The sequence below is a fragment of the Solea solea genome, chromosome 15 (genome assembly GCF_958295425.1).
Source record: "Solea solea chromosome 15, fSolSol10.1, whole genome shotgun sequence".
NCBI classification, from domain to species: Eukaryota; Metazoa; Chordata; class Actinopteri; order Pleuronectiformes; family Soleidae; genus Solea; species Solea solea.
The window spans coordinates 9,178,525-9,204,346 of NC_081148.1; the positions used below are offsets into that span (position 1 = coordinate 9,178,525).

Consider the following 25,822-nt stretch of genomic DNA (forward strand, 5'->3'; position numbering starts at 1 on the left):
AAAAAAGAACAGGAAGAGTGAAAGAAGAGAGAAAAAAAGACAGGTTACAAAGGTTGTTTCATTATCACTGTCATGACCATCACTTCAGTACATTCAGCTAATGCTTCTCTATTATTCAGCTACACAAAGACTAACACACATATATGAGAGATTGAAGGATGCCTTAAAATAACACACTGAATTATTTTGCTTAGTTTACACACACACACACGTCTTAGATTTTGGTTCACAAAAAGGTAACGTCACCAGTTTGTTTTAAAATGAACTTTAATGGAGATGTCTCTTCATGCAGAAGTGTTACGGTTTTCTCCATAATTAGGTGACCACACATTAGCTGGAGGTGACTCTTGCATGAAAAGCATCAGCTGTTAACAAGACAGGCTCCAATGGATGCACAAATCGATGAATGTGACAGTAAAATCCAAATGGTGACAAAGTAGTCATATCAATTAATTAAAGACTAAATTATATTGACTTTTAAAAATATTTTCACCCTAGAGACATCAACGAGGCAACAGAGACATAGGAAGGACAAGGCCGGGACAAGAGCACGATTGATTATGAGACTCATGAGCATTAGCCTCCTCACCCACAGACACACACACACAAACATTCAATTTAAGCCATAGTGAGGGGCAGGAAAAACTATCAAGACGACTAACAGCAGAGACAGTGGGGTGACATGACAGATGGAATGACTACAGTCTACCCCTGCCGAGCCCCCATGCCCCGCCCTTTTGCCCTGACAGTAACAATCACAATCCGATACAGTACGTCAGGCCTCTCCTGACCTGTGTCAAGAACCTCTGCCTTCTCCCAGTCTCTGTCCCTCTGCCTGTCCATATGTCCCTCCCTGCAGGTGACATGCTTGTAATGTCATAATATGTCATTGGAACCGTAATCCTGTTCAGACCATAATCCTTGGTCACCTGCTGGAGATCACAGACAACAATACATGACTCAAACGGTCTAATGTGAGTGCGGATATTGACATGAAATTATAGTTATACTTTCTGGGCAATAACAGTAATAGTTCAGCATTTTGTTGAAAATACTCTGCTTTCTGTTTGATTATTAGACAGAATATCTATACCCGTCTCATGCCTGTGTGAGTATGAAGCTGCAAAGAAATATTAGGCAATTGTGAAATGATTAGTACAAAAGTAGAAAAGATCTTCTTGGCTACAAAATATGGTTCTTGGGAAAAAAAAAAAAAAACTATAATCAATCAAGCAATTAGCAAATGATGTGTCTGAGATTGCCAGGCAACCAGAGGAGAAGGTCAACAAACAGAACAGGTGAGAGTCTTAATTCTGAACTAAGCTATTTAGGGGTTTGATGATCCGATATGAGAGTGGTGTCAGTCTTCTCATCTAAATCATCTGAAGAAAGCTCAAAACTATACATTTATGTGTTGTGGCTTATAGAATTATTATTATTATTTTGAAACAGCCTTCATGATGTCCACATACAGTGTGCTGTCATGTTCCAGTAATTGTTAAAACAGAAGTAGATATCAAACATTTTCCCTGTGGGCTTGAAACATTAATGTAAAACGATCACAACACGTTTTGCAAAAAATCTGCATTCCTGTGTGTTTCCATCCACTCCTGTCATGTGAATGTTGAGAGTTAGTTTACTGAGCGAAGCAGCAGGTGGTGCAAAGTGTGTCACCACAGAGGAAGAATCAGAAGGTGCAAACTAAGAATGGCAAGCAAGATCACCGTTTCCTCAATTTTTCCAATGCAATGTAAGTGTGAAAGCTGGACTGAACGTCACCCGTTCTCCCGTTTCCAATGCACTGATTCACAGTTCCCTTTTATTTTATCTCAGCTTCTGAGGCGTACATTTTCCCACAGGTCTGATCACTAAATCATGATGGGACCAAAGGAGTCATCTGACTCTTGCACTTAGAAGCCAATACAATATGTGAAATGTGTGATATAGGGATCGGATCAGAGCTGATCCCCATCACCTCTCCTCAATATTTTACACCAGTGCCACAACACTTCTCTGCGTTTGTGCTGAATATAAATGTAAATGCTTGGTATCAAACTATCTGTCTAACACACACATGTTCAAGAAGCAATATTTTCACCATTTTTTACACAAACACAGCACTGGTTTATTTACTGGTGAGACCTTGCGTTCTGAACTCTAACTCCCTCTCCTCTTCCTCACAGTGAGTGGGTCCAGACTAAACAGCTGAGAGCAGCCACACTGCTTGCAGCCTGCTCCTTGAGTACACGAGTGGGCACACTCCAAAGAAGCTCTGCAGGAGACATGCACCCTAACAACAGAGCTGCACTAGATGCAGCAGATCAGTGCTACTGCCATCACGGACTGCACAAGCAACCAGTGTGGACACAGAGGACAGATGCAGCTGCTCTAAACTGCCAGTGACTGTTATTTTAATGTTTATGGTGCCCTGTGCACATGTGTTATCTTGACTGGGACATTCATTATATTAACAAAATTAATCCATTATATTAACAAAACAAAATCAACAAAATGTATGTATGTATGTATTTGCACCAACTTTGAAAAAAAGAAGCATAAATTTGTATTTTATGTTGCACAGTGAATTGTGTCGTAAAAAAAAATGTCATATATATGTACAGCAATAAGAATTTAACTAGCTGTGCCTGCAGCAATAGACTGGGGTCGCACATTTGATTTTTGTCATTCTAGATCAAGATAGGAGACAATTACAGCTGTGAAAACCCCTTAGACTGTGCTAATTGTATATGTCAAAAAAGCTACGACTGGAAAGGGAGATGCAAAAGACAATGAGCAAATTATAATCTGCTGTGTTTTGACAAAATGTGGCCCTTACTATTTCTTCTGACACTATCGCATTACGATTTATAGCCAAGAAAACTACAAATGATTAACAGTTTTGTTTCAAGCCAGGAAATTTGTGTTTGACGCTCAAAAAACAAATTTCCGCCCATCAACATAATGGTACACAAAACCATATATAATACATCCTATGGTTAATAGATGTTTGTTTTGAAATTCACGCCGACAGCTGTATGTGGTTGTCATGAGAGCAGCTCTGTGCACAAGGACATGAATAGAAATCAATAGCATCAAGTCAGATTATTGTCTGCACCAAAAATGATCAATTGCATGGTTTAATTAACTGTGATTACAGAACTGGGCCTTAAATGGGCCTCATCCAGTGGTTCTTATTGGATTGTTGGACTGTCATGTCAAACAGGCAGGTCAAGGCTCAAATTCTTAACTATCTGCTTTTGCTCACACTTTAGTTTAGGGATCCATGTCAAGCCTTAGTTGTAGTTTGGACACCTCAAGCTGAGGGGCTGCCCAGTCGACAGCAGCAAGATGTAGTAAGAGCTCTAGAGCATTAAGACTTGAATGGATTAGCAAAACAAAGCTACTGCACAACTGAAGCACTTATTGAATCAGAGGCACAATTTCAGTTTGGTTTTGAACTTTGTATTTAGTGTTATCGTTCCAGCTGCGGTTCTCTCCCATGAGCTCCAGTGACTGTGATTGTTTTCCAGCCTAAAGCACAGGCCTATGCTTTTCTGAATCAGTATGAGAGAGAAGCCTCAGTGAAATCCCTAACAAAGCACCCCAACCCCTCTCCCAATATGAGAAGGAATGGATAGATTGATCACATGATGTCTGGACTATCATTAGGGGCACACCTATTATAACTGGGTATACTGCAGCTCTACTAAATCGGGGCTGGTGTCAGCGCCTGCTGGATCCATAAAGTAGAGTGTGGCAGTGGCATCTCTGGGCAGGACCGGGGGGCCCGGGGGTCTGGGTCTCGACCGGGGCCTTGGAGGGGCAGGGGGACCCGTGGTGGCCACCATGGCCCGGTTCTGGGTTAGCAGGCTTAGGCCTGGGCCCTGGCCCGCTGAGCTGTCATTGGTCACCTCTTTGGGCTGCTCTCTTCGGCAGTGGTTGCTGTTCCACCAGGTCTCCAGTGCAGCCACGAGGAGGGCCAGCAGCAGCCCGGCAGCCAGGATGCAGAACACGCCGGCAAAGCTGTGGAGACGCAGCGCACGTCCCTCCGGCTGGGCATCTGTGTAGCTCTGCAGGTCACAGCGGCCTTTCTTTGGCCACCATTTCTGCTTTAGGATGTCGAGATCACCTTTTTCCTGAAGCTCCAAGATCCTGTGGACGAGAAAAAGCGAGTAGTTCTTTGACACGAGCTGCTGCACAGAGCGCTGACATAACACCTTCAGGACACTGAACAAAGCCTTTAGTAGCATTGATTTGTATTATGTGTATTAGTATGATAGTGAGGTTGAACTGCAGCAGAGTGTAAGACATGTACTATTGTCTTACACTCTATTTTAAATGAGCTAAAAGACCAGTTCTATGCAGACAAAACTGCAAGATTAATTGTTTTCATATCAAACTCAGAAGTGTAGAAATAAAGATGATCAAATACTACAGTCAGCCCATTAGTTAGTGAGCAGAAGACTGGGAGGAATGTATAGATGCCCTGGTGGAGAATAATGACGGCTGAGTACAAACAAAGGCGTGACAGTTAATCTGTCCCATCGGAGCAGTTAGCTTTCTGCACAGTCATTATTCAACCCCTTCAACAGTGACTGGCACATATGTGCTTGAGCCCAGGCTCACACAGGAAAAGTATCTGACATTAAATCTACCGTACAAATGTACATGCATCATTCGTTATGGCAGTGTTTTAAGTTTTGAGAGCAATCAATCCTCCAATTTCAGATTAGCTCTGAATTTTATTTTCATGAAGGAGAAAGCTGGTTCTTATTTAAATTAGAAATTAATTCACAAATATAGATTAACCAAAAGCAATGGGTAAATGGTGTGCCCATGAATTTCATGTTATAATGAAAACATGGCTGTGACCTTCTCTTCCTTATAGACATAATACTAAATATGTTTGTTAGTAACATTTTTATGAAATAATACATTTGGCTATCATGTCATGAAATACATTAACTCATATATATGTATATATGAAGTGTTTTAATTACAGTTGTCCATATGTTATTATTTACTTAATTCATGATTATATGTTATTTATGTGACACCTTTTAATTTATGGATTTGGTGGTTGATGGTTTAGCATAAGTTTTTATTTTGAAGTATACATCATTCTGTATGAAAACAAACATGTATACATTTATGTGACATATCATTAATATTGTTATTGCAGTATCATGGTGGAATAGCATGTTATAATTTTGCTCATTGGCCCCCAGGACATTTGAGTTTGTGACTCCTGGTATAGACTGAAATATAAATGATGCTCTCTGTCTGCTTCTTGAAGAGAAACAATATTGAAAACTGTTTCTGTTAAGCACCACTTAAATTATATTTTAGTATCTCTTGCAATTTCTTCTCTTATTGTTATAATAAAAAATAGGCTCAACAAGCAATAAAGGTCAGTGGACAAATTTGGCCCAGTGGGTTCTTTGTAAATTGCTATTACTTTGAATCTTGGATTTTTAAAAAGTTTTAAAATCTAAAATTTGTGTCCATACTGTGCAACTAAATGTTTTTTGCCCAGTGGGCTTCTGCTTTCAATATAACAAAAAACACAATATGTGTTGGTGGATAATGCAATCACTTATATAACAGTAAGTTGAATATACTGTACACCCTTGATTCCTTTAGAGTCTTTTGTTAATCACACCTGGACGTAAACCTGTCAAGCAAACTTTATACACTGTTACATTATTATTTTTGTCATGACTTCTTGACCAGGTCATCCTTGGAAAAGAGATTTCAATCTCAATGGGTTCTACCTGTTTAAATCAAGGTTAAATAAAATATAATAGTACTAAACTCACAAATATTTGTCTTATAATTCATATGTTCCATCACTACATGGTATTATGTATGTGGGCCGTGTGTGTTTATATACTGGGCGTACTTCTGTGAGAAGAGGTCTCTGTAGGGACTGCCGTGCTGCAGAGCCATGCCGTAGCCTCTGGTGCTCATGCTGTTTCCTGCTACGGTCAGGGTGCAGTCGTCATCTGTCAGAGCAGCGTACTCCACCACTGCCATGTCCCACAGAAACGCATATGACTCCCGCTTTGCCTGCAAATTTGGAAAAAAAAAAACATCACACGAAGCATGCAAACACAGACTTTACTACATCCAGGCTTGTTTTAGCAAAGTGACATTCTCTTAGCAAACAGACATTTAATAAACTGAGTGTACATACAAGTAAAAGCAATCTCTTTTTTTTTTCATCATTTAATTTGTAAAAAGTTTTTCCTCCCAGCATCTATATGCAGAGTAGAAACATAATCGATGCTTGCATTTACACTTGAACCTACGGTATGTCCCAGTGTCAGTGGCACAGAAGCACAAACTTCTCATGATGAAAAAGCAATGAATGCAACCAAGTTCCATAAGCATTGCAGAGAAATCAGCACTGGCAGTTTCTTCACTCAGTGAGAGTAAACATGCCCTACAATGAACATTATTACTTTTCTTTATGTAGGTGAAAATAGATGGATGCTTTTTTGGCTTGCCATTCCTCTGTATGTAGCATATTTTCAGAGATGCAATCATGTGCTGTTGCCTCGAGTGCAGAGCCGACTATGTGGAACTATGCCAGCTAAAATCTCATTTTGTGTTTGTTTGTATAAACTTTGCTGGCTTTTCCTCCTCCAGAGTAAGACTATCCCCTCAACAAATACAGCTAAACAGGCCTTTCACCTCATTTCTCATTGAGACTGCACAGGGATCTCGGGTTAGCTCTCTTTTAATAAATAAACACATACAGGAGAATTCCCAGCCGTGATAAGTCGGGAGGAGACACATGCAGGGGTTTGTTTGTTGTTAGCTCTAAAGAATGATGTGGTAAATTAGTAACTGAGTCATTTAATGAATTTAGAGTTAAAACTGAGAAGAATGGTCTTCCAATGATGCCAGGCAACTGGCCTCTCAACAGTGGATCCAGTAATGAAGGTGTTGATTGTTTATAACATGAATGTAAAGTATGCTGTATGTATAAACACCCACAGTGGAGAAATTGGAAATGACATGTTTTGAGTCTAATAATGTGTTTTTGTAGTTTGTGCTTGTTATCCTTCAAATGTTATTAGATAAAAACATCACTTAAGTCATGTCTGTGACATCAGTGACACAGATTATTGTACTAATCTTTTCCTCGCTGCTTGTGTGATGCACACGGGTTCAGTTTAGTTCACACACAAAAGAGCAAGCACTAAATTCATCCTTTCTGGAGCTGGGCTGAAAAAACAAATAACACATTTGGGGCGATGGTAGCTCAGTGGTAGAGAATGTCGTCTTTCAACTTGGTTGTGGGTTTGATTCCTGACTCTGCTAGTCTACATGTCGATGTGTCCTTGGGAAAAGATGAGCGATGGAAAAAAAAGCACTTAGGGACACCAATGGAATGTTTTGTACTTTTCCAAAATCCATAATAAATACTCACCTTCTTGATGCCTTCTGACGGATTGACGACAGAGTTCTCAAAGCCGTTGTTCTTGTTAACGGTTTTCCAAAGCTCTGCGAATGTGTTGTCCTGCTCCAGAGGGTTGGTGCCTTTGGCCCGGAAATACTCGTACACGGCCGAGTCCCTCACTGTCCCGTAAGCCATATCCACCTGCTTGGACAGGTCCTGGAAAGACCTGCATCCAGATCACATTAGCGAGTTAGTTCAATAGATTTGATAGAAAATAGATTTGATAAACAGTTTTCTTTGACACAGGCTTTACAGAACAGTTCAGTTGGTGTATCAACCAAGAACAGGGATTTATCTATTCACCATTTTCTTACACAGTTACATAAAAACAGAAAATACATAATTGTAATTTGAACCAATGCACCAAGTTGAACCAAGTCTATGTCTCTTTTTGAAGCACTTATGTGTAATTTGGTGACTAACGTGTTGTTAAAATTACTTTCATTCATTAACCCACCTCAGGGTCTTTTATTTGTATGTACTATTTGCTTTATTAAAAAGTCAAGCTTTTGTGAGCCTCCTTATTCACTCCACAAACAGTGAAAGCTTGAAACTACCACCTCCCCTCTTGTGTGCGGCTGAGCAAATCGCTAATCAGCGTGCTCTTTATCAACCAAATTATCTGCCTGCATGCTGCTTACGAAGTCGCTGCCAACATTTTCCCTGACTACCCCTTTCCTTTCTGCAGTACCGGCGTCATGAGTGCAACTGGGTTATTGATGACCAATGGGGGGGGGGGGCAAAATTTCTGACTTATTTTGCGATTCATCCTCATGATGGGCATTAAGTCCTAAAATAACCTGTGCCAAACTTTAATTGGCTTTTCATAAACACTACGCACTATACACGCACAATATGTGAAAACTGGCCTCTCCTGATTGAAATCTCTATTATGCAGATGCACTTCAGGCTGTAAGAAATAAGGCTCTTAGCAGCAGCTGTATTTTAAATGTACAGATAATTGCTAATTTTGTACAGCATATTTGCTAAATGCCAACGTCCTTATAATTAGAGTTGGCTTCCAATGCAATTTGAATGACAGTCTACCCACATGATTGCCTACTTCCTGGACTTGTACTGTGATGATGTGTTTAAAATGTACCTCTGTACATGTGCTACATTTCTTGTTTTACTTATTATACTAATATCCTACTATTGTCTATTTTACAAGAATATAACATATGGTGCAGTGATGGTTGTTTGGGGGGGGGGGGAGTAAGCGTGAGAGACACAACTGTTTCGATATTTCATTGTCTGTAGCACATTATGTCAGATTAAAATGAAAGCCTGAACGCTTTACTGCATTTAGAGTAAAATGTTCAGCATTAATGGATTACTTTTATGTAACTACAAAAGCATTTTAACCTATAAAGTGTTCAGTGGTTTATAAATCTGAGATAAATCAATATACTGTAATTAGGAGGTGAAAGGCAACATGTCAGCATTTACACTATGGGGACTTGCTTTCTGTCCCCTTAAGGAAGACAAGTCCCCAAAATGCGACCGTGTTAACTGATTTAGGTCCTCACAACATATGTGATACCTAGAACACACACGCACAAATTCCACAGACAGATACACGCATGTAGAGACATTGTTATTTATCACAAATGTTCCCTTCAGTGTTCCAGTTAGAATCAAAGACACTGAATTGTTGGTCTGGCCCTGTTGGCCATGTTTATATTGAGCGGTATGAATGTAAAATTTGCCAAATCTCTTACGATTAAAGCTGCATTAAAAGCAAATAAACACTTTGTTGAGCCAAAGATTTCACTTAATTAGCATTCATTAATGCATGCAATATCCTGGAGGAGAAGTAAAGTAAAAACAAAAAAACAAACAACAAACTAATAAGACTTTGTCTCTTTTGGCTCTCACCAGACAAACACGTACAGTTATAAAACCCACTGTTATGGGACAAAAACATCACCTGTGATAGTTAAAGACAGGGGGGAGTTGTGTAGTGGGAGAAAAACAACACAAGGAAAAAGGTAAAAGTAACCACTGTGCAACAAACTTGATTTCCATTATACCAAATTATGGAGAAATGCATTTAGAAACAGTCAAAGCACACATTCCACATCTTCTCTTGAGGCTTTTGTACATTTTTATATGACTTTTAGGAGAGAGAAAGTTGATTTCTTCAAGGATAATAAAAACAACTTGAGTTTGAATTGAACTGCAGATAGACTCAGTCTATCCATTTTTAAAATTCAAGTCATGTCTGCAGAAACTACCAAGGTTTGGGCATTGGATTTATGCTGGAGACAAGCTATCAATACTTTTATGACTAACATTTCAGACGAGGGGGAGAAGAAATTTTCTGATTTGCAATTTCGGAGACATCTAGACTTTTCATACTAAGTGAACTTTGCACCTATAAATCCTAGTAATGTCTTTGTATACGAAGAAAAAAGAATTCCCTGATACAGCACAGAATGGTAAAACAAAAACTGATCAGTGATGGAACTGTCAAAGAGCCCAAAGCAATACATCATCTCATGGTCCTGTGGCCTCACTTTGTTTTCTTAACAAAGAAGCTTGTGTTTAAGCATTTCTAAATCAAATCAAACTTAATCCCAAAGTTCCTCTTGCAAAAATGGAATCTTATCAAATAAATCCACTTGATTGTCCCTGTGAATGCTTTGTCTGGTATGGTGTTGAAAACGTTGTTCACCCACCTGCCCACACTACCCTGGGATGTGCTTCAGTTTCTACAGAGCAAATGAGTTCTCCCCCCTCGAGAAGAAAGCCTTTGCATCCATCTTAATTCTTAAATGGCTTTATTTGTCTTTATTGAACTAGCGTTCCAATATCTAACAATTTATTTAACAATGTAAAGTAAGATTTAGGGCAATTACGGACTAATACAGAGTTGCCTGCTTTGTGATTTAACTTGCAAATTACACCAGGATTTTATGTTGTGCTGGCAAATGTTAAGATCAACTGTCTTAATGTTTATCAAACCCTCAAGTAAGCAGGTAGAAAATCGCAAGAAAACCTCAAGTTGGAGAAACAATATAAGGAGCCAATTCTTTTAAACTTGTCAGAACAACTCATTCTTGAGGTTAGATCTGAGGTGCAATTCTTTTTCTTCCTAATAAAAAGAAAGCAATCCAGTGCACTGCTGCTGAAATGTGATGCCTTGCAGAAGTGTTTTTTTTGCATGTCAGGAAAGAAATTAAGTACGAAATAAAGGCTTGAAATGCTGGTTAAAGAAACAAACATACTCTGCGGATGCAATGATTCCCTCTTCTTCGGCTATTAAAACAAATTAAATTGGTGTTTTAGAGTATTGTCGACTTCTCACATTTTCATTTAACAAACAGAACATGCATTTTAGTGTAGCGTTAAAGTTTAACACCTCCAGAATTTAAAGTGGGTCTCTGGATTTACTGCTTTAAGGGTGTTTTTCATTTTCTGCACCATTTAGATAAGCCAAGAAGTGAATCCCGCACAAGCAACAAGATTTATGAAGTAGGTTCTATTGAGAACAACGGGGAGACATGTTTAGCTTGTGTTTTGATTGTTCCAATGTAAATATTAAATAAAAAAGACCCTCTAATACATAAATGCAATCATTTTGCAGAAAGTCCCTTCACAGGTGAGCTGGGTGCTGCTCAGCATTCACTCCCTGTCCCCACATGTCCACATGTGACCATTTGTTGAGCAGAAGACAGACCCGATGTAATCAAATGCCTCTCTGCCCATTCCTTAGGGAAAGACAGCACACCAAATTGGATTCACTGACAAATAACATTTGGACTGGGAGCAGGCTAGTTGTTAAGATGCGGGTCAAATATTACAGGAATGCAGTCAGACCACACACTCCGTACGGCGTGTAGCTGATGAGAGATGCAGACAGATCCACCTTCTGCCTCAGCCACTGCACTTGTTCCTTTAGTTAAATTATTGGAGAATATAACATGCCATGAAAAGAAGATTCCCCACACTGTGAGCAGCATAACAATCCTGTGTGCACAAACACTTCCACTTAAACATCTACCTGTAATGCTGACTTACAAACCAAGCAAGTGAAAGCACAACAAAAAAGGCTTTTTCAACCTTGGAGAGAAAACAGTGAATCTCCTGGCTGAACTGTTGCCAGCTAGGTTGCATTGTGGGTAATGGAGGTGCCAGGTTTTGCTGCAATAAAGGAAAATGTGTGAACAATATCTCTGCTTCTTTTCACAGTCGAAATCCCAGGATTCACAAGTGCACTCGAGTCACTTGCATTTGAACCAGTGTGATACATATTAATGACAACAACAACAACAACAAAAAAAAAAGAGTAATTGTGTTTTACCTGACAGCGTTATCCATACGTGACACTGTGAGGTAGGCAGCCAGGTTTGCTGTGTACGACGAACACACAATGAGGGTGAAGAGCCACCAACTGCCCATGACAATACGCAGAGCCACCGAACCAAGAATGGAGTCAGTGCCTACGGAGGAGAAGTTATAAAGCAGCTCTTTTTATACGTAATTATACATGGAGGCACACACCACCATTATCGTCAGTGACCTTGAAATTGTCAGATTTCCCATTTAATAACTATCTCTCGTCTCAATTTTGGTAAGGAAACAAAAATAAGTTGTAGTGCTGCCAAAATGTGTAGGAGTGGTTTGTTATTATTATCATTAGGGTCTTGTCGACTGATTTCATTGTCCTAAATTCTACATTTTGAATGTACCAAATGCAATTGCACTAGAATAATAGTTATTATCATTACAGTTTATTTATAAAAACGATATACCCTGAAGTGTTACTTTCAACCCTTTACTTTCCCCAAATAGTGTAATAATCAGACATAGTCATTCCTTCTCCTCCTGCCTTTCAAGGTTATTTGCATGATATATTTAATCACTGAGTTTGTCATAATAACTTTGCTATGTTCAGTTTTTCTTGGTCAAACTCTCGAGCTTGTGAGGTGCATAAGAACAATGTCCGCACTCGTTTTAATTTTAGCGAGCCAAGCCACAGAAATGTCATCTGAAAGATTAAGGATTGTGAAATGAAAGGAAAACATATTTGTCTGAAAGTGTCACAATCAACGCAGCTGCACCCTGAGGACAGCTTGGGAAAAAAAACTGAAGGCCATGTCAGCTGCATAGTATTCTGGCATTAGTCATTTTTATTACACATGGCTTTGACTGATTTCTTAAGGTCCTCAAATGTGAAACGTGCATCTTGAAATGTTACTGGATCTTGTCCTATTCCAACAATCCACTTTGGTGCAGTTCCTTTCATCCTTCTAATAGATTGATTTGAATAGAAAACGGTTCCACAGTTTCATTTTTTTCATACATTCCCCTGACCTTCTTGTGAAAAAAAAATACAGGCAATCCTTGAAATAGAGAAAAGAGTGAGGGGAGTTTGTGCATCTGTGGGTGGATAGTTTAATCTGCTCTGAACATACAACCAAAACAGCCATATTATGAAATCCTATCATGGATATCTTTGCCAAGTTTATGTTCTCTGACAATGGCACACTATGCATCAGCAGCCAGATCCATATCAGAGTGACCCACCTCATCCCAAAAGCAAAAACAAAAAACATGCAATCTACTTGACTGAAACAAGTGGCAACCTTAGAACATGAGCCAGAGACGAGGAGGAAAAAAAGGGCTAGGAAGAGAAAAGCGATATGGGATTTATTTTCTTTTGAAATAAAGTGCGTGTCAAGTTAAAAAAGGTTCAAAGGCAGCGAGCCAGACATTGATAGATGCAGCTCAGGCTTTAACATCAGCTGCTGAAGAAGTCGTTTATCCAAAACAGACATACCTGGAACACCACCAGGCCTAAAGAGGGGGTGTTCCCCTTGACACGGGCACCTTTAAAAGATACAGGGCTGGGCACTGTGCCTCAAACAGACACAATAGGCTACTGAATCAGCATCTATTGGATGCGATTACACCCATGTGTGAATTTTAATTAATTGGACTTGTTTTACTTGAATGGTCCTTCCTTAACCTCATGGTTAGGTGTAACAGAAGCGCGTCGACTAGAAACAGCTTGGAGATGAAAATCTGCCCGGTTTGTTTGTGCAATATTTGATGAATACACTGCTGTCGTGCATGTCACTATGGCCAGAATTAAATATATCACCCACCTTGTTGTACAAAAGCACCATAGACAATCCAGATGGCACTCTGGAGAGACGTGGAGACAGAAGGCGGCGGATGTCCGCCTGCACTGTTCTGGCAGCGCACCGCTTGGATGCGCCGGAGCAGGAAGATCATGATGCCTACAACAGGGATGGCTGCAGCAATACATGCCCACACTGCCAGATCAAATGGTGCTAGCAAGGAAAAAATGTTGAGCTTCTCCTCTGACTTGCGCATCAGGATTCCCACTGAATAATCCAGGTAGCGCTTGCTGAAATCGACCACACTCTCGCGCTCAGGGGTGATGGTGATGGCTGATATGGCCAAGTCGGCTCGCTGTGGATCGAGTCACATATTACCATTATTGCAATTCATAAAAAAAACATTTCTGTACATTTCTTATGCTGCCTGACAAAAGAGAGAAGCTATATTATCTCATCTGAACTGAACATGAACTGTTTTTACTGACTATTCAGGAGGTGACGCCTATGAGAGGGCAAGTCAAGTACTTTACTAGAGCTTACTTAACTTACTAACTGCCATGCAGTAAAAGTTGCAGCAAATCATTTCACACCCCCGAATTGTTATAACCGGAACGTTTTTTCTTTTTTCTTGTTTTTATGGAGATCCTTCTGCCACTGTGAAACTGACCTTTGACCATTTGAAAATATTACATTTCATCACTTCTTCACTTCACCCATTTGTCTGGAATATATTTAATAATTTATGACAAGAAATGGTGTGAAATTTGTGATGAAAGTTTGACCTCGGCCTTAGATGTTTAAGCATGAAATGTTCGAATTTGGTTTCTAGCTTCTTTTTTTTTTTTTTTTTTTTACCAATGTTTATACATTTCCTCAAGACATTCTGGAGAAATCATGTTTAAGAGGCAAACAAAAATGTTTTCTGAGGTCACTGTGAACATGACCTTGGCTCACTGACCACCACCGTGTGCCAAAATGTAAGAAATTCCCTTTTAAACATTTCTTAAAATATCACATTAAAAATATGACATTAATTAGAATGAGACATTTTTGCACACACACCAATTAGTGGTAGTGAGTTTGACCTATGCATTTAACCCATCCTTATTACACACCAGTAGTGAACACACACAAGGGGAGCAATAGCAATATCTAAATAGCAATATCTAAATAGCAATATCTAAATAGCAATATCTAAATACTGTATATCAAAAGCTCAGTCTATATCTTTGTCAAACTATTGAACTCCTTCAGACACATCTCAGTAAATTAAAGGAGGAAATGCATTTAATTTTCTTTTTCTCTTTCTACTTTACTGACCTCCAAGATTTGGCAGCCATTTCATTGCAAAACACTGTGGCTGATTTGGACTAAAATCTGGACACACGCACACAACAACAAAAACACACTAACCTTGCCGATGAGATCCCCAATCATCCCATTCCAGGATCCATTAGGGAGTGCTGAGCCGTACTTCCCATCTCCAACTTGGTAGACGTCATACTTGAAGCCCAGGAGTTTTGCAAGGGCATCCAGAACATCTATTGAGAAACCCTTGTATCTTTTGGGTTGACCCAGAATGTTTTCTGCCACCATCACAAAAGGTTCCTCCTGTTTGAACACATATGGTACAATTACAAGGACCAGTACGTAGGATTTTGTGAAATTTATTGGCCATCTATTGAAATTTTCATTATAATGTAAAAACAGGTTTAAGTAAGAATGGTAATTTAAGGGCAAGGGAAGTATATTCACCAAAATAATAGAGACATAATAATAATGCTGAGAAATGTGAAGGTGCATGGACCAAGATTTAGCATCTGACTTGTGGGGAAAAAAGTAGTAGAGTAGTTTACTTTTAATCTCAGACATGTCATTTATCAAGATGCTCCATAATGTCATCTGGGCCAGACTGGTAACTGAGGTCTGGACACATTCAGTCATCTTAAGAACTTCTGGGTGACACTTTTATGAAGCACGATGAAGGTGATCTAAGTTAAAATTCAACTTTTTAAAATAGTTTTCCTGAGATACTGTTGGCCTGTAACACATGGCGCAATGACAACTGCTATGGTCCATTAATGTGGAAAACGCCGTTGTGAATTGATTGCCCCAAACATGGTTTGTCAACTGTCAGGGCAGAATTAAATGGACGGAGGAGGAGTTAAAAAGACTTGAAGTCGGGGAGAAAGGGATGGAGAAAAGAGGTTAAGTGTTAAAGCGGGCAGGGGCAAATAACTTGATTAAGTGACACTGCCAGGAGAGAGCTGAGAACGATTATGTGAATAGATATGGTGCAGGTAAATCATGTGTGAAGAAGAGGGAAAAACAGAAAGTGAAAGGAGTCAAGTGAGATGGAGAGGAAGAGGGAATTGGGAGTTGGTGAAGTTAGTTTAAGAAAAGATGCTGCAGTGTGTGATTGATTTTTCTCAGCTCGTCTATGCTTTAGATTCACAGACCAAGACTGAGAAGAGGACCTTATATTCCCTTTTCCAAGAGAGAAAATGTCAGGTGTTATAAACAAACGGTGTCAAGCTGATTATAAGAGGTCCACTTCTAAAAGAGTATGTGTTGTTCCTGTCAGGTTCACATTTGTCTTTGATAACACCTCAATGAACCCAGTCCAACACTAAACTTTGAAGGCGGCTTGTGTTTATACATATAAAATATCAAATAATGAACATAGCACAATGCATTTTTGTGTATTCCCATGTTTTTAAAATCAGAATTACATTTAATAAAATATTCCCTGCTTCTTTTTCCACTTCTTTGTCCACCTTTAATCCAAAATCACTTTAATCAGGGAATAATCTGAAGTTAATTTTTAGGAGTCTTCTTACATAGAGCTTAACACTGCAAATTAGCATTGATGAAAAATAAAGGTATTAGGGTATTATTTTTATATGTGAAAAGGATTTACATTTATTTGTGTCTAGATGTAGTTCACTGAAAAAGTAATGTTTCATCTGTAGGAGTAATGAGCAACCTCATGAATATGTTGATGTGCTTGCTCGCTTCCTGTGGTGTTAGTTTTCTTACAGATATTTGCCTACACAGGTCAAGTTCTAATAGATTCAGTGTACTCCCACTACTTACCAGCAGCGTAACAATCTTGAGCGTCACTCCCTGCATACCACTCTCTATCCGATTTTCCTTTAGGCTACCATTCAAACCACGAGTAGAGTCCCAAGACGCCAGCTATTATCGGGAGAAAGAACAAAAACAAGATAGGTGAGAAAGAGAGGGAGAAAACTGTGAAAGTCTTAAAGACCCAATGGTCCCAAACATCTCTGTTAAATGTCTGTCACCATTGTTATTAAAGAATAAATACTGTGCGGCAGGGCGGCATGAAGAGGCCACAAGTGAAGTAATCATCCAATTTACTATTTTGTGACTCAGTTATTAGTGATAATCAGTACTGAGTTTCCAGAGTCAACATCGGAGTTGATTTACAACAACAATCAGCCATTTGCAGTGTTCACAGTTTGTAAACAACTAACAATGTAATTTACTCTACAGGTGGGGATGATAAAATTGCATTTGTACAAAAAAAAAAGACATTAAAGCTCTAGGTTTACTAAAAACAAACAAACACTTAAGTTGATTGTTGAGTTATACTTATGCAACAACCGTACTCCTTGGTTTTAGATTAAAAATAAGCATCAATTCTGCTCCAGGTACGCCTGCCGTCCAAACCACCCAGGAGTTTTAGATCCCTTAACAGGGAGAAATATAAAAATGCTGCAGGCTCTGTTTTAGTTTGAAAACTACGGGGCTGCATTTCAGCATAGATGGAGAAAAATGGAGAACTGTGGAAACAATGACACAGATACAGTACCTGCGAAAAGCTCCATTTAAACACTTTCAGTTTTTACCCTCACCTCAATGTCGGTCTAACGAAACCAAAACAAAAAAAAAACCTTTTTCTGCTTTTGACCTTTTTTTGTCAGTACTCTCTGAAACTAAGTACATAACTTCAGAAGAGAGAGTCAACCTTCTGTATACACAAGCCTGCCTGCCCAGTGTGCCTGAATTAAGGCATTAATGACTCCTCATTTTTTTGGATCGACTCTGTCAATAAAGTCAAGGTTGAGGCGTTTGATGACGTCATCACATATGGAGGAACACAGCTGTACAACAATGAGCAACTTTTATTAAAGTTCTCTATAACATTAACAGTCAATATAGCAAAGAGAACCATGCCTTCTCAAAGACAAACATAGGCTAATACCTTGAATTTTCAGGTCATTTTAAGTGCACAGCAGAAAGTGATTAAGATCTAGTCTGGGCTACATGTGCACAGGAAGGAAACATCTGAAACCCCCTACCAAGGCTCAGCGCCCCCATTGCACCTACTCCCAGGGCTGATGGACTTGACGGCGTTGCCTCCACCCCTGGGTACACACCCCCACTGGGTACTAAACTCTCAATTAAATCAGAGAGATCACACAGAGAGATTGCATTGTGTACACAAGCGCACACAGAGCGAGGGAAAACAAACACGCCACTTGTCGACTCCTCACGCGACAGGTCGACTTGTGCCACTGACGTCGACACGTCAGCTTTTCTGTTAATGCTCTTACATGAATGGCCTTGTGATAAATGTTTTAGCATGGGCGCAGATTAGTTCTGAAACAGAGCTAATTTGCTCATCTGGATGCAGATATTGTGAAAACACTGTTTTTGAATGAGAACATAGTGGTATGGATTTAGTTTCATTCCAAGGTCGTAAATGGCAATATTCTGGGATCACGGCTCTCTGTCCTGAGCTCCTTATACCAGATGAACATTCACAAAGGCACACACCTCATACAGGAAAGATGACCTGAGGCAATCTTCTCATCGCACACTCTCACAGACATTTCGATATCAAACAGTTTTTTTTTTCTTTCTTCCACTCGCTTTGCAATGTAGGTTCGCTACCAATGCTATAGAACAGAACTGCGGGGAGATGCTTAGTAGACCAGCCGAAAGAATCACCCTCTCTCTCTGAACTGTGATTGGTTAAATTCTCCTGTCACAGGCGATATTTCTCCAAGGCTGAAAATGGAGGCTAGAGTAGATGCATAAGTCTAGTTATATCTTGGATCATTAAATTTTAAATATACTGGAAGGTTGTTCTGGAATTATTGAATTATAGTTTGAAATATTGCCATAATAATATACCCCAGCTTATGTATATGCTATACACATTGGCTAAAGTTTGTTTCATTCCAAAGTCTCCCTCATTTTTAAAACTTTCTCTTCCGCGCTGTCAACATTCTGAGCCATGTCCTAAGTTGCATAGCTGATGTTTGTTAAATTCTTAATCAGGGCTGCTAGCTGGACAAGGACTCTCAAGTATCTGACGCATCATTTTGAGTTGTCTTTGATATTTGAGCTGACAGGACAAGAGTTGTGGCCCAAGGTCAAACAATGGGCCTTTCTGTTCTCATCCTGATACTGTTTCCCATAGAAACACACTGTACTCCACTGAAAAGTGATGCACATTATAAAGCAGGCAGCCTTTAAAAGGTAAGCAGTTTTTTTTTTTTGTTAAATGACTCACTTTTTCTAGCTTTTCATTTTGGATCATTGGGTCCCTCCGATTAACAGGCATTCATTTTGTTACACGCAGTCTGACATTTCTATTAGATCCACTTGACTAGATACAACATCATACATTTATCAAATGCTCTCAAAACTATTGGTAAACACATTGCTTCTATGAAGTATGTGTGCTGTATGTTACTGCTGCCACGCTGTCACAGCACAAGTTCAAAATGGTGCAAGAGGAAAACTTCCTGTTGAATTAGCAGCTCTCATGACTCATTTTCACCAGTAAGGGGTACAAACGTACAACATACTGAATGACTCTTGAGTCTCAAGAAGATGATTTTGGATGAACAGTTCATTATTAGGTGGAACTTGGATCAAACACTTCACCAGGAAGGGAGATGTTTTTATGCTTCGAGATTCATTACAAGTCAAATGTTGCAACTTTGAACTCTGAACTCTCTCATAAAATATTGATTTCTGAGGTACTTTTACTTGATTGGACACAGGCAGCTTAGCTCTCGCTCTCTCTTCCTTAAATTTCAGTGTGTTTGTAATGTTTTGTGTGGCTGCAGTCAAGATTGATGAGAAACACAAAATGAACAAAAGAGCACGAGAAAACTTGAAATTACAAACACCTGTACAATCAGGGGTGAACAAATACTGCTGATATGCTGTGCAGCAACAAAGGCCTTCAACTGTGAATGAAACAGAGGCTTGTGCGGCGATGCAAGCGGGAGAAAAAGTAATAAATAAATAAGTGCAAAGTCTTTTGTTCCTCACAAACCCACTGGTGAGTAGGCCTCCAAATAATACAACAAGTTAAGAGTTCCACAGCGTTGCTATGCATAGCTTCAATGCAGACTGATAGTGAATCGTGTTTAGAACCTGCCAGCTTGTGTGGGTGTGTATAAGCATGTTCTCCTTGTGCAGGATGTTACTCATGAAAAGGACCCCTAAGGGTCTTTATCTAAGCACAGTGTGCATGTCAGTGATATGGAAATGAGTTGTTCCTGGAGCCACTGATTGTAAATATAATATGGAGTTACACAGTATGTGTTTACTTACCTTTGTGTGCTGAGAAGCAAAGCAGGTTCTGCACTGTATACAGCTCAGAAAAAAAAAAAAAAAAAGAATCGCAAATGAGTTTGTTGTTGGCAGTAAACCTTGAGTCTACAGTATGTGGGTAATGAGTATAGTTAGGTAGAGTAGTGCTGCACAACCAAGCTTGCCTACTTTATCTTCATATCAGTATGTGCAGCTGTGCCTGTTTGTGTGTTCGAGTGTGTGTGGGGAGGCACAACGTCAGTTCCGTGCTTCACGGCTATTTTCTCCATGAGCAGCTTCGTCCTCAGTGAAAAAAAAAAAAAAAACAACAACAGAGCAATCTGTGCTCTGTAAACTGAAGAACACTAAAGAGGAACACTTCTACTTCACAGAGCTTTGCACATCAACACACCACTGGGACAAGGTCACAAATAAAAGCCACACCACCTGCATATGAATGAACACTTGACTGGACACACTTGTCTGGTCTTTGATTACCTTTAAAGGTGTAACTTGTCAATGAATAAGCATTTAAATTTTATATTGTAAACGGATTTAATATCATCTAACAAACTAATATCTTACAAAAATAATAATGAAAACATATTTTGGGTTTTCCAAATATGTGAGTACCAAAGAGGATAGGTACACTGCCCTTTAGAGGACACTCCTTCACTCACTCACTCATCTTCTACCACTTTATCCTCCACATGAGGGTCATGGGGGACACTGGTGCCAGTCTCAGCTGACACCCTAGACAGTTTACCAGTCCATCACAGGCTCACATATAGAGACAAACAACCTGCACTCTCACGGTCAATTTAAAGTGTCCAATTTGTCTAATCCCCAAATCTGCATGTCTTTGGACTGTGCGAGGAAACTGGACAACCCGGAGACATGAGGACAACATGCAAACTCCATGCAGAATGGCCCTTGTACTGGGTCGCAAACCTGGGTCTTATGTGCTAACATCAACTGTGTCTTTAGAGGACACAAAAGCCAAATCTTAGCTTATTTAGGATTTTAGGATTAGATACATCTGTAAATACACAGAGCAATCTGTCTCCAAGAGTGCACATAAAGTGCACTTCAAGTGACATCACACATTAACTTGCTTCTAATTTCCACTAAGGCTTGTAGAACATCCAGTTTCAAAAGTCACACAAACAGCAAGGCTGCAATTACAGTGATGGTTATGACGCTTAATACCCCCAAAATAATGATCTGTAATGGGGCAGAATAAATGCCAATTACTGTTTGAAAATGACAATGGGATGGAAAGGAAATAGCCCTGGATTCATTGCAGCACAACTGCTCAATTACAGTATCTCCTGCAAATCACAGGAAGGACCGGGTTCTCTTTCATGCAACCAGTTAAACTGCGTCATTATAGATTCAGAACTATAGTTTGAGTGCAGTTGCAGCTATTCTGCCTTTTTCCCCCTTCTGCCAGCTCAGTCCATCACTTGCTTCCATATTGACGAGCCCATCATGCTGCCAAGTCTCTTATTGACCCACACTGCTTTGTCTGCCACACAACTCTATTGACATGTGCGTGTGCTCAGTATATTGTATGATGCATCATAACTTTCTACCCCGTTTACTGCTTAAGTCAGGTGTCTCTGCATGTGTCAGGGAATGTACTATCTTTGTATTTTTGCTTTATTTGACAGTGACATTAGAGCGAGAATGGAAAAGGATAGAGGAGAAAGGAGATGCAGCAAAAGTGTTTGAAGTGTACCAGGTGCTATTGGAATTTCCCAGAAGACCACTATTATTCTTACCAAATGTATATTTAAGTGTACATCCATGCACTTGCACTGTGCCTGCGTAGAGTACCACATACTGAGTAGTACATACTGTCCTGTATGTTGTAGGCTAGATTGGTGACAGATGGTATTATCTCGAATCACCAGAAGCATGGTGTAAAATGAGCTTGCCCTTTAAATTTGTCAAAAAAGAGACATCTGTCCTGAAATACTAGAGAAGAGAGCTGGCCAGCCCTGCACTAGTCAAGTGCTCTACAGATACAAGAGGCAGGAATGGCGTTCCACAGCACTATATTAGACACAGTAACAGAATAAAGTCTTGAAAAATTGAGTTGAGGGGCAAAAGAAATTTGCGAAAAGGAAAAGAAACACAAGAGAAAGATATTGGATGAGGTGGCTTCATTCTTCTATCGAAGTGACATCACTCAATTTAATAGAAAAATACTGTGAAATGAAAGTGCTAAATGATTACGCTCGGGTTTTTTCTTTCCTTTCCCCATGCCTTTTCTGTGTTACCTTGAAGAATATCTGTGTCATTTTATATGGATCGGTGCAGTAAACAAGAGTCAGAGTTATGCTCCATCCTCTTGTCTGTTTGAGACTAAATTGTCATGCTTCAAAAAGACTGTACGCAGGAGCGAACCAAGAAGACTGTAATGTCTGCTGCTTTTCTGCAGATCCAGATGAAATATCGTTGAACAGTCTCACAAGTAGCATCTGAAACGCAGAGGGAGTTAAGCTTTCCACTCCTCCAAACATATCAGTTCTGTTTTCAGCTCATCACCTCCACTTATGAACTAATGAATTTTGCTTACTCCATCTCATGAATTGAGAAAAACAATGAGCAGGTGGCACAGGGTGATGCTGTGCATTTAATGAACGTCATGAGGTTGTTGGGGTTTTATTTTCTTGAGGGATGTGGAGCGATACTGCCAGTCAGAACAAGTATGACTGGATCCTGTCAGTTGAACAATTAAAGTTAACTTTTGTGAAAAAATGGAAGTGAAAAGTATTGCGTTACAGCTGATATGGAAATGATAAAAGGAGTTTTAAGCCCTTTGCTTGTTTTAATGATGTTGACTGGCAACAAAGGAGTTCAAAATCAAGGTATCTGGCACTGCTACAGTCGCCGGTTTAATCATATAGAGGTGGGTTCCAAAAAAAAACAAATCAGTGCGAATGTACGAGTGTTTAATTTGTCTCCAAACATGTGCACACAAAAATCATACGCAAGACATGATAAGAGCAAACACACAGGGAACTCCAGTGGGAAACCAGATACACCGTGCACATGCGTATAACTCGCTCAGTAAACGGCTTTTCAGACTTAGGAAACATGAGTCTGATGTCTTTGTTTTACCTTCAACAACTATAGTGTCTGGTCTGAAGAGAGGCCAGGACGCCAAAATTACATTTGTTAATGTTACAGTTTTTCATTGACACACGACTTGCATGTGTTTACAGGCCTGTAATGGTTGCTCCAATGCGGTGGAGATGATGTCCTATGTCAGTGACGGGCAGTGGGGCTGAATAATAAATTGAAATTTTCAAATTGCAATATTTGTTAAAGCCAAATTGTGTGTTAAAATATAATTTTAGAAGAATTATTGTCTTGATCTACTGTATGCACATCTTATGCTGCAGACTGAAGGGAACATCTTTGTTTCTCACAGACCTGCACACATATCACACAGAAATCCCTTTAAAAATGTTTTTTTTTAAATGAAAATGAGATTAATGATGTAAAAATGACCATTCCTCTGATATTGTGAATCATATCGCAATTGCAATTCCTGTCAAAAATAATCACAATTACATGTTTATTCAAAATCTAATGGGCAGACATGAGCAATGTAATGTTGGCTATACAGTTCTGTTCACCTCTGTGACAGACACAAGCTTGAACATGGGAGTGGTCATGCCTGCTTTTTCTGTGTTCATTTAATGCAGGATGTAGAAATGTTATTTTCTGGTCCAACTGATAAAACAACAGGTAGCCGCTGTGAAGCCAAAAGCTATACATCAATGCCTGGTAAATTAATCACTGGATCAACTGGCCCATCAACTCCCTCAGGATCTATTGTTGGCAAGGGAGGGAGTGGCCTTTAGGGACGGTTTAATAAAACTTCAGCTTGACAAGTCAGGAGAAATTGCATTTTGGAATGGGACAAATATGAGCTATCAACAACTGCGGTCTTATATGTGTTATGTGACACATGGAGCTCATGTGAATGAAAAACATCACCATCATCACTTGAATCATTTATTGTGCCAGAAAACCGTATGTGAGCTGGCTCTGTTGATACATAGATCAATGTTTGGCCTGGTTTTTGAAAGTATGGATTTGGTCGATTCAGGATAAACATTGGCACTGGTAGCACGTGCACTGGTGAGTGTACATGTGAGCTGAATGAATCGATACAAAATCTAGGGGAAAAATAAACTTCTGTGGCTGATTTTATTGCTTCTATCTTTAAGGCCATAATGGCATAGTCACATGTGCCACATGTCTTATGACTTATTATTGTTCCAAGAGATGCTTTAAAAAAACCTAATGGATGTCATTAGTGTATCACGGTGTGCTGTATATAACATTTAGTTTTACAAAGAAAACATCTACTTTGATATATTGTGTGATTTCGAGAATTCTGAGCTTCACAAGCAGACGTGCAGCACTAGGGGAATATTTGTCCTATATAAAAAAAAACACAACACAATAATATATAATATTGCCAATCTTGTGATGGAGGACATGTTCAGAGATAATTACTGCATGATGCATTCACAAACGTTTGACTTGGAGGAACAATTACATTCAAATGAATTGACTTTTCTCTATGAAGATCTTTGCGCAAGCTGGAAGTCATTAGCAATATCTGCCTAGATACGAACTGACACATCAATAAGAGCAAACTGGGGAACCAAAACAACAACAGCAACATTGATCACTCTGTAGCATCGCCGGATGGTGGAGAAACCTCACAGTAGCCATCCAGGAAATAGTATTTCAGTCTTCATTACAGTTTCTAAACAGAAAGACGCCTCATCTAAGAGCCATCAGGCTGGGGAGAAAATGGACTGAATGCAGATAAACGATGATGGAGAGGGAGGAAACCAGGGCTGAAAAATGAGGAGGAAGGCTCGGGGGAAGAGGAGAAGTGAGCAGAAGAAGATGGCGTAAGGGGACAAGAAAAAAAGAATAGAGGGGCGAAAGAAACAAAATGAGGAGGCTCTAAGGGGAGGATGTGGGTCAGGGGGTAGAGCAGGATGTGCAATCACAGTCAGACACCATTCGAAAAAACAAAGCACAACAATGATCAGGGAAGCATGTACTAGCTGTCATTTCTTTACGGTGCATGACAGAGAACATGGTTAATGTATTTTGTTATAGAGAAACAGAGAGATGAGGGACAAGAATCGGAACATTTTCTCCCAGTAAATGGTTCTGTCAAGTTCGTGAGGAGACACACAGGCAGACATGCCACGCAACGAACAACAACACCAAATGTGTTTGGCATCCATTATCCGGGCTTTGCTGTTCATTTTCCCCCTCTAATGATTTTGAGATACAAGCCCCCACATGTTCATGTGCTCCCTGGCCTCTGTTCTCTTTTTGCCTGGCTGTTAGTGTCTGCAGGTCCAAATCAGTGGGTACAAGGCAAGCTTGTAAAGATCCACTATTAAAGTTTTATATAATTTTGTGACTCTGCTGGTGGATGGAAATGGGTCTGTGGCAAATTAGAGGAAAAAACAAACAAAGAATGCACTAATATCCATATCACACAAGTGGTTATTTAACAGTTTAAATGGTATGAAAACCATGTGATTCCTGTGCTTTGGTCCTCAATATACTATTGGGAGAGTCAATAGTAAGAAGCTGAAGATGTGTTCTCGCAGAATGTGATGATGTA

At 39.6% G+C, this 25,822-nt stretch overlaps 1 protein-coding gene across 5 annotated transcripts in view; it reads right to left on the reverse strand.

Annotated features, from left to right (window-relative positions):
- Positions 1–25,822, reverse strand: part of grid1a (glutamate receptor, ionotropic, delta 1a) — a 243,343-nt gene that overhangs the window by 1,090 nt on the left and 216,431 nt on the right. For 3 of the 5 annotated variants that reach the window (XM_058652222.1, XM_058652220.1, XM_058652221.1), the window contains exons 10-17: positions 16,657–16,758; positions 14,974–15,171; positions 13,582–13,912; positions 11,775–11,913; positions 7,439–7,634; positions 5,903–6,069; positions 3,912–4,152; positions 792–932 (exon numbers count right to left, since the gene is read on the reverse strand). In XM_058652222.1, coding sequence (XP_058508205.1) covers positions 792–932; positions 3,912–4,152; positions 5,903–6,069; positions 7,439–7,634; positions 11,775–11,913; positions 13,582–13,912; positions 14,974–15,171; positions 16,657–16,758 — 1,515 coding nt within the window. Of the gene's footprint in view, positions 1–791; positions 933–3,677; positions 4,153–5,902; positions 6,070–7,438; positions 7,635–11,774; positions 11,914–13,581; positions 13,913–14,973; positions 15,172–16,656; positions 16,759–25,822 lie in introns of all 5 variants that reach the window. The other 2 variants (XM_058652223.1, XM_058652224.1) reach the window with 2 other exon arrangements.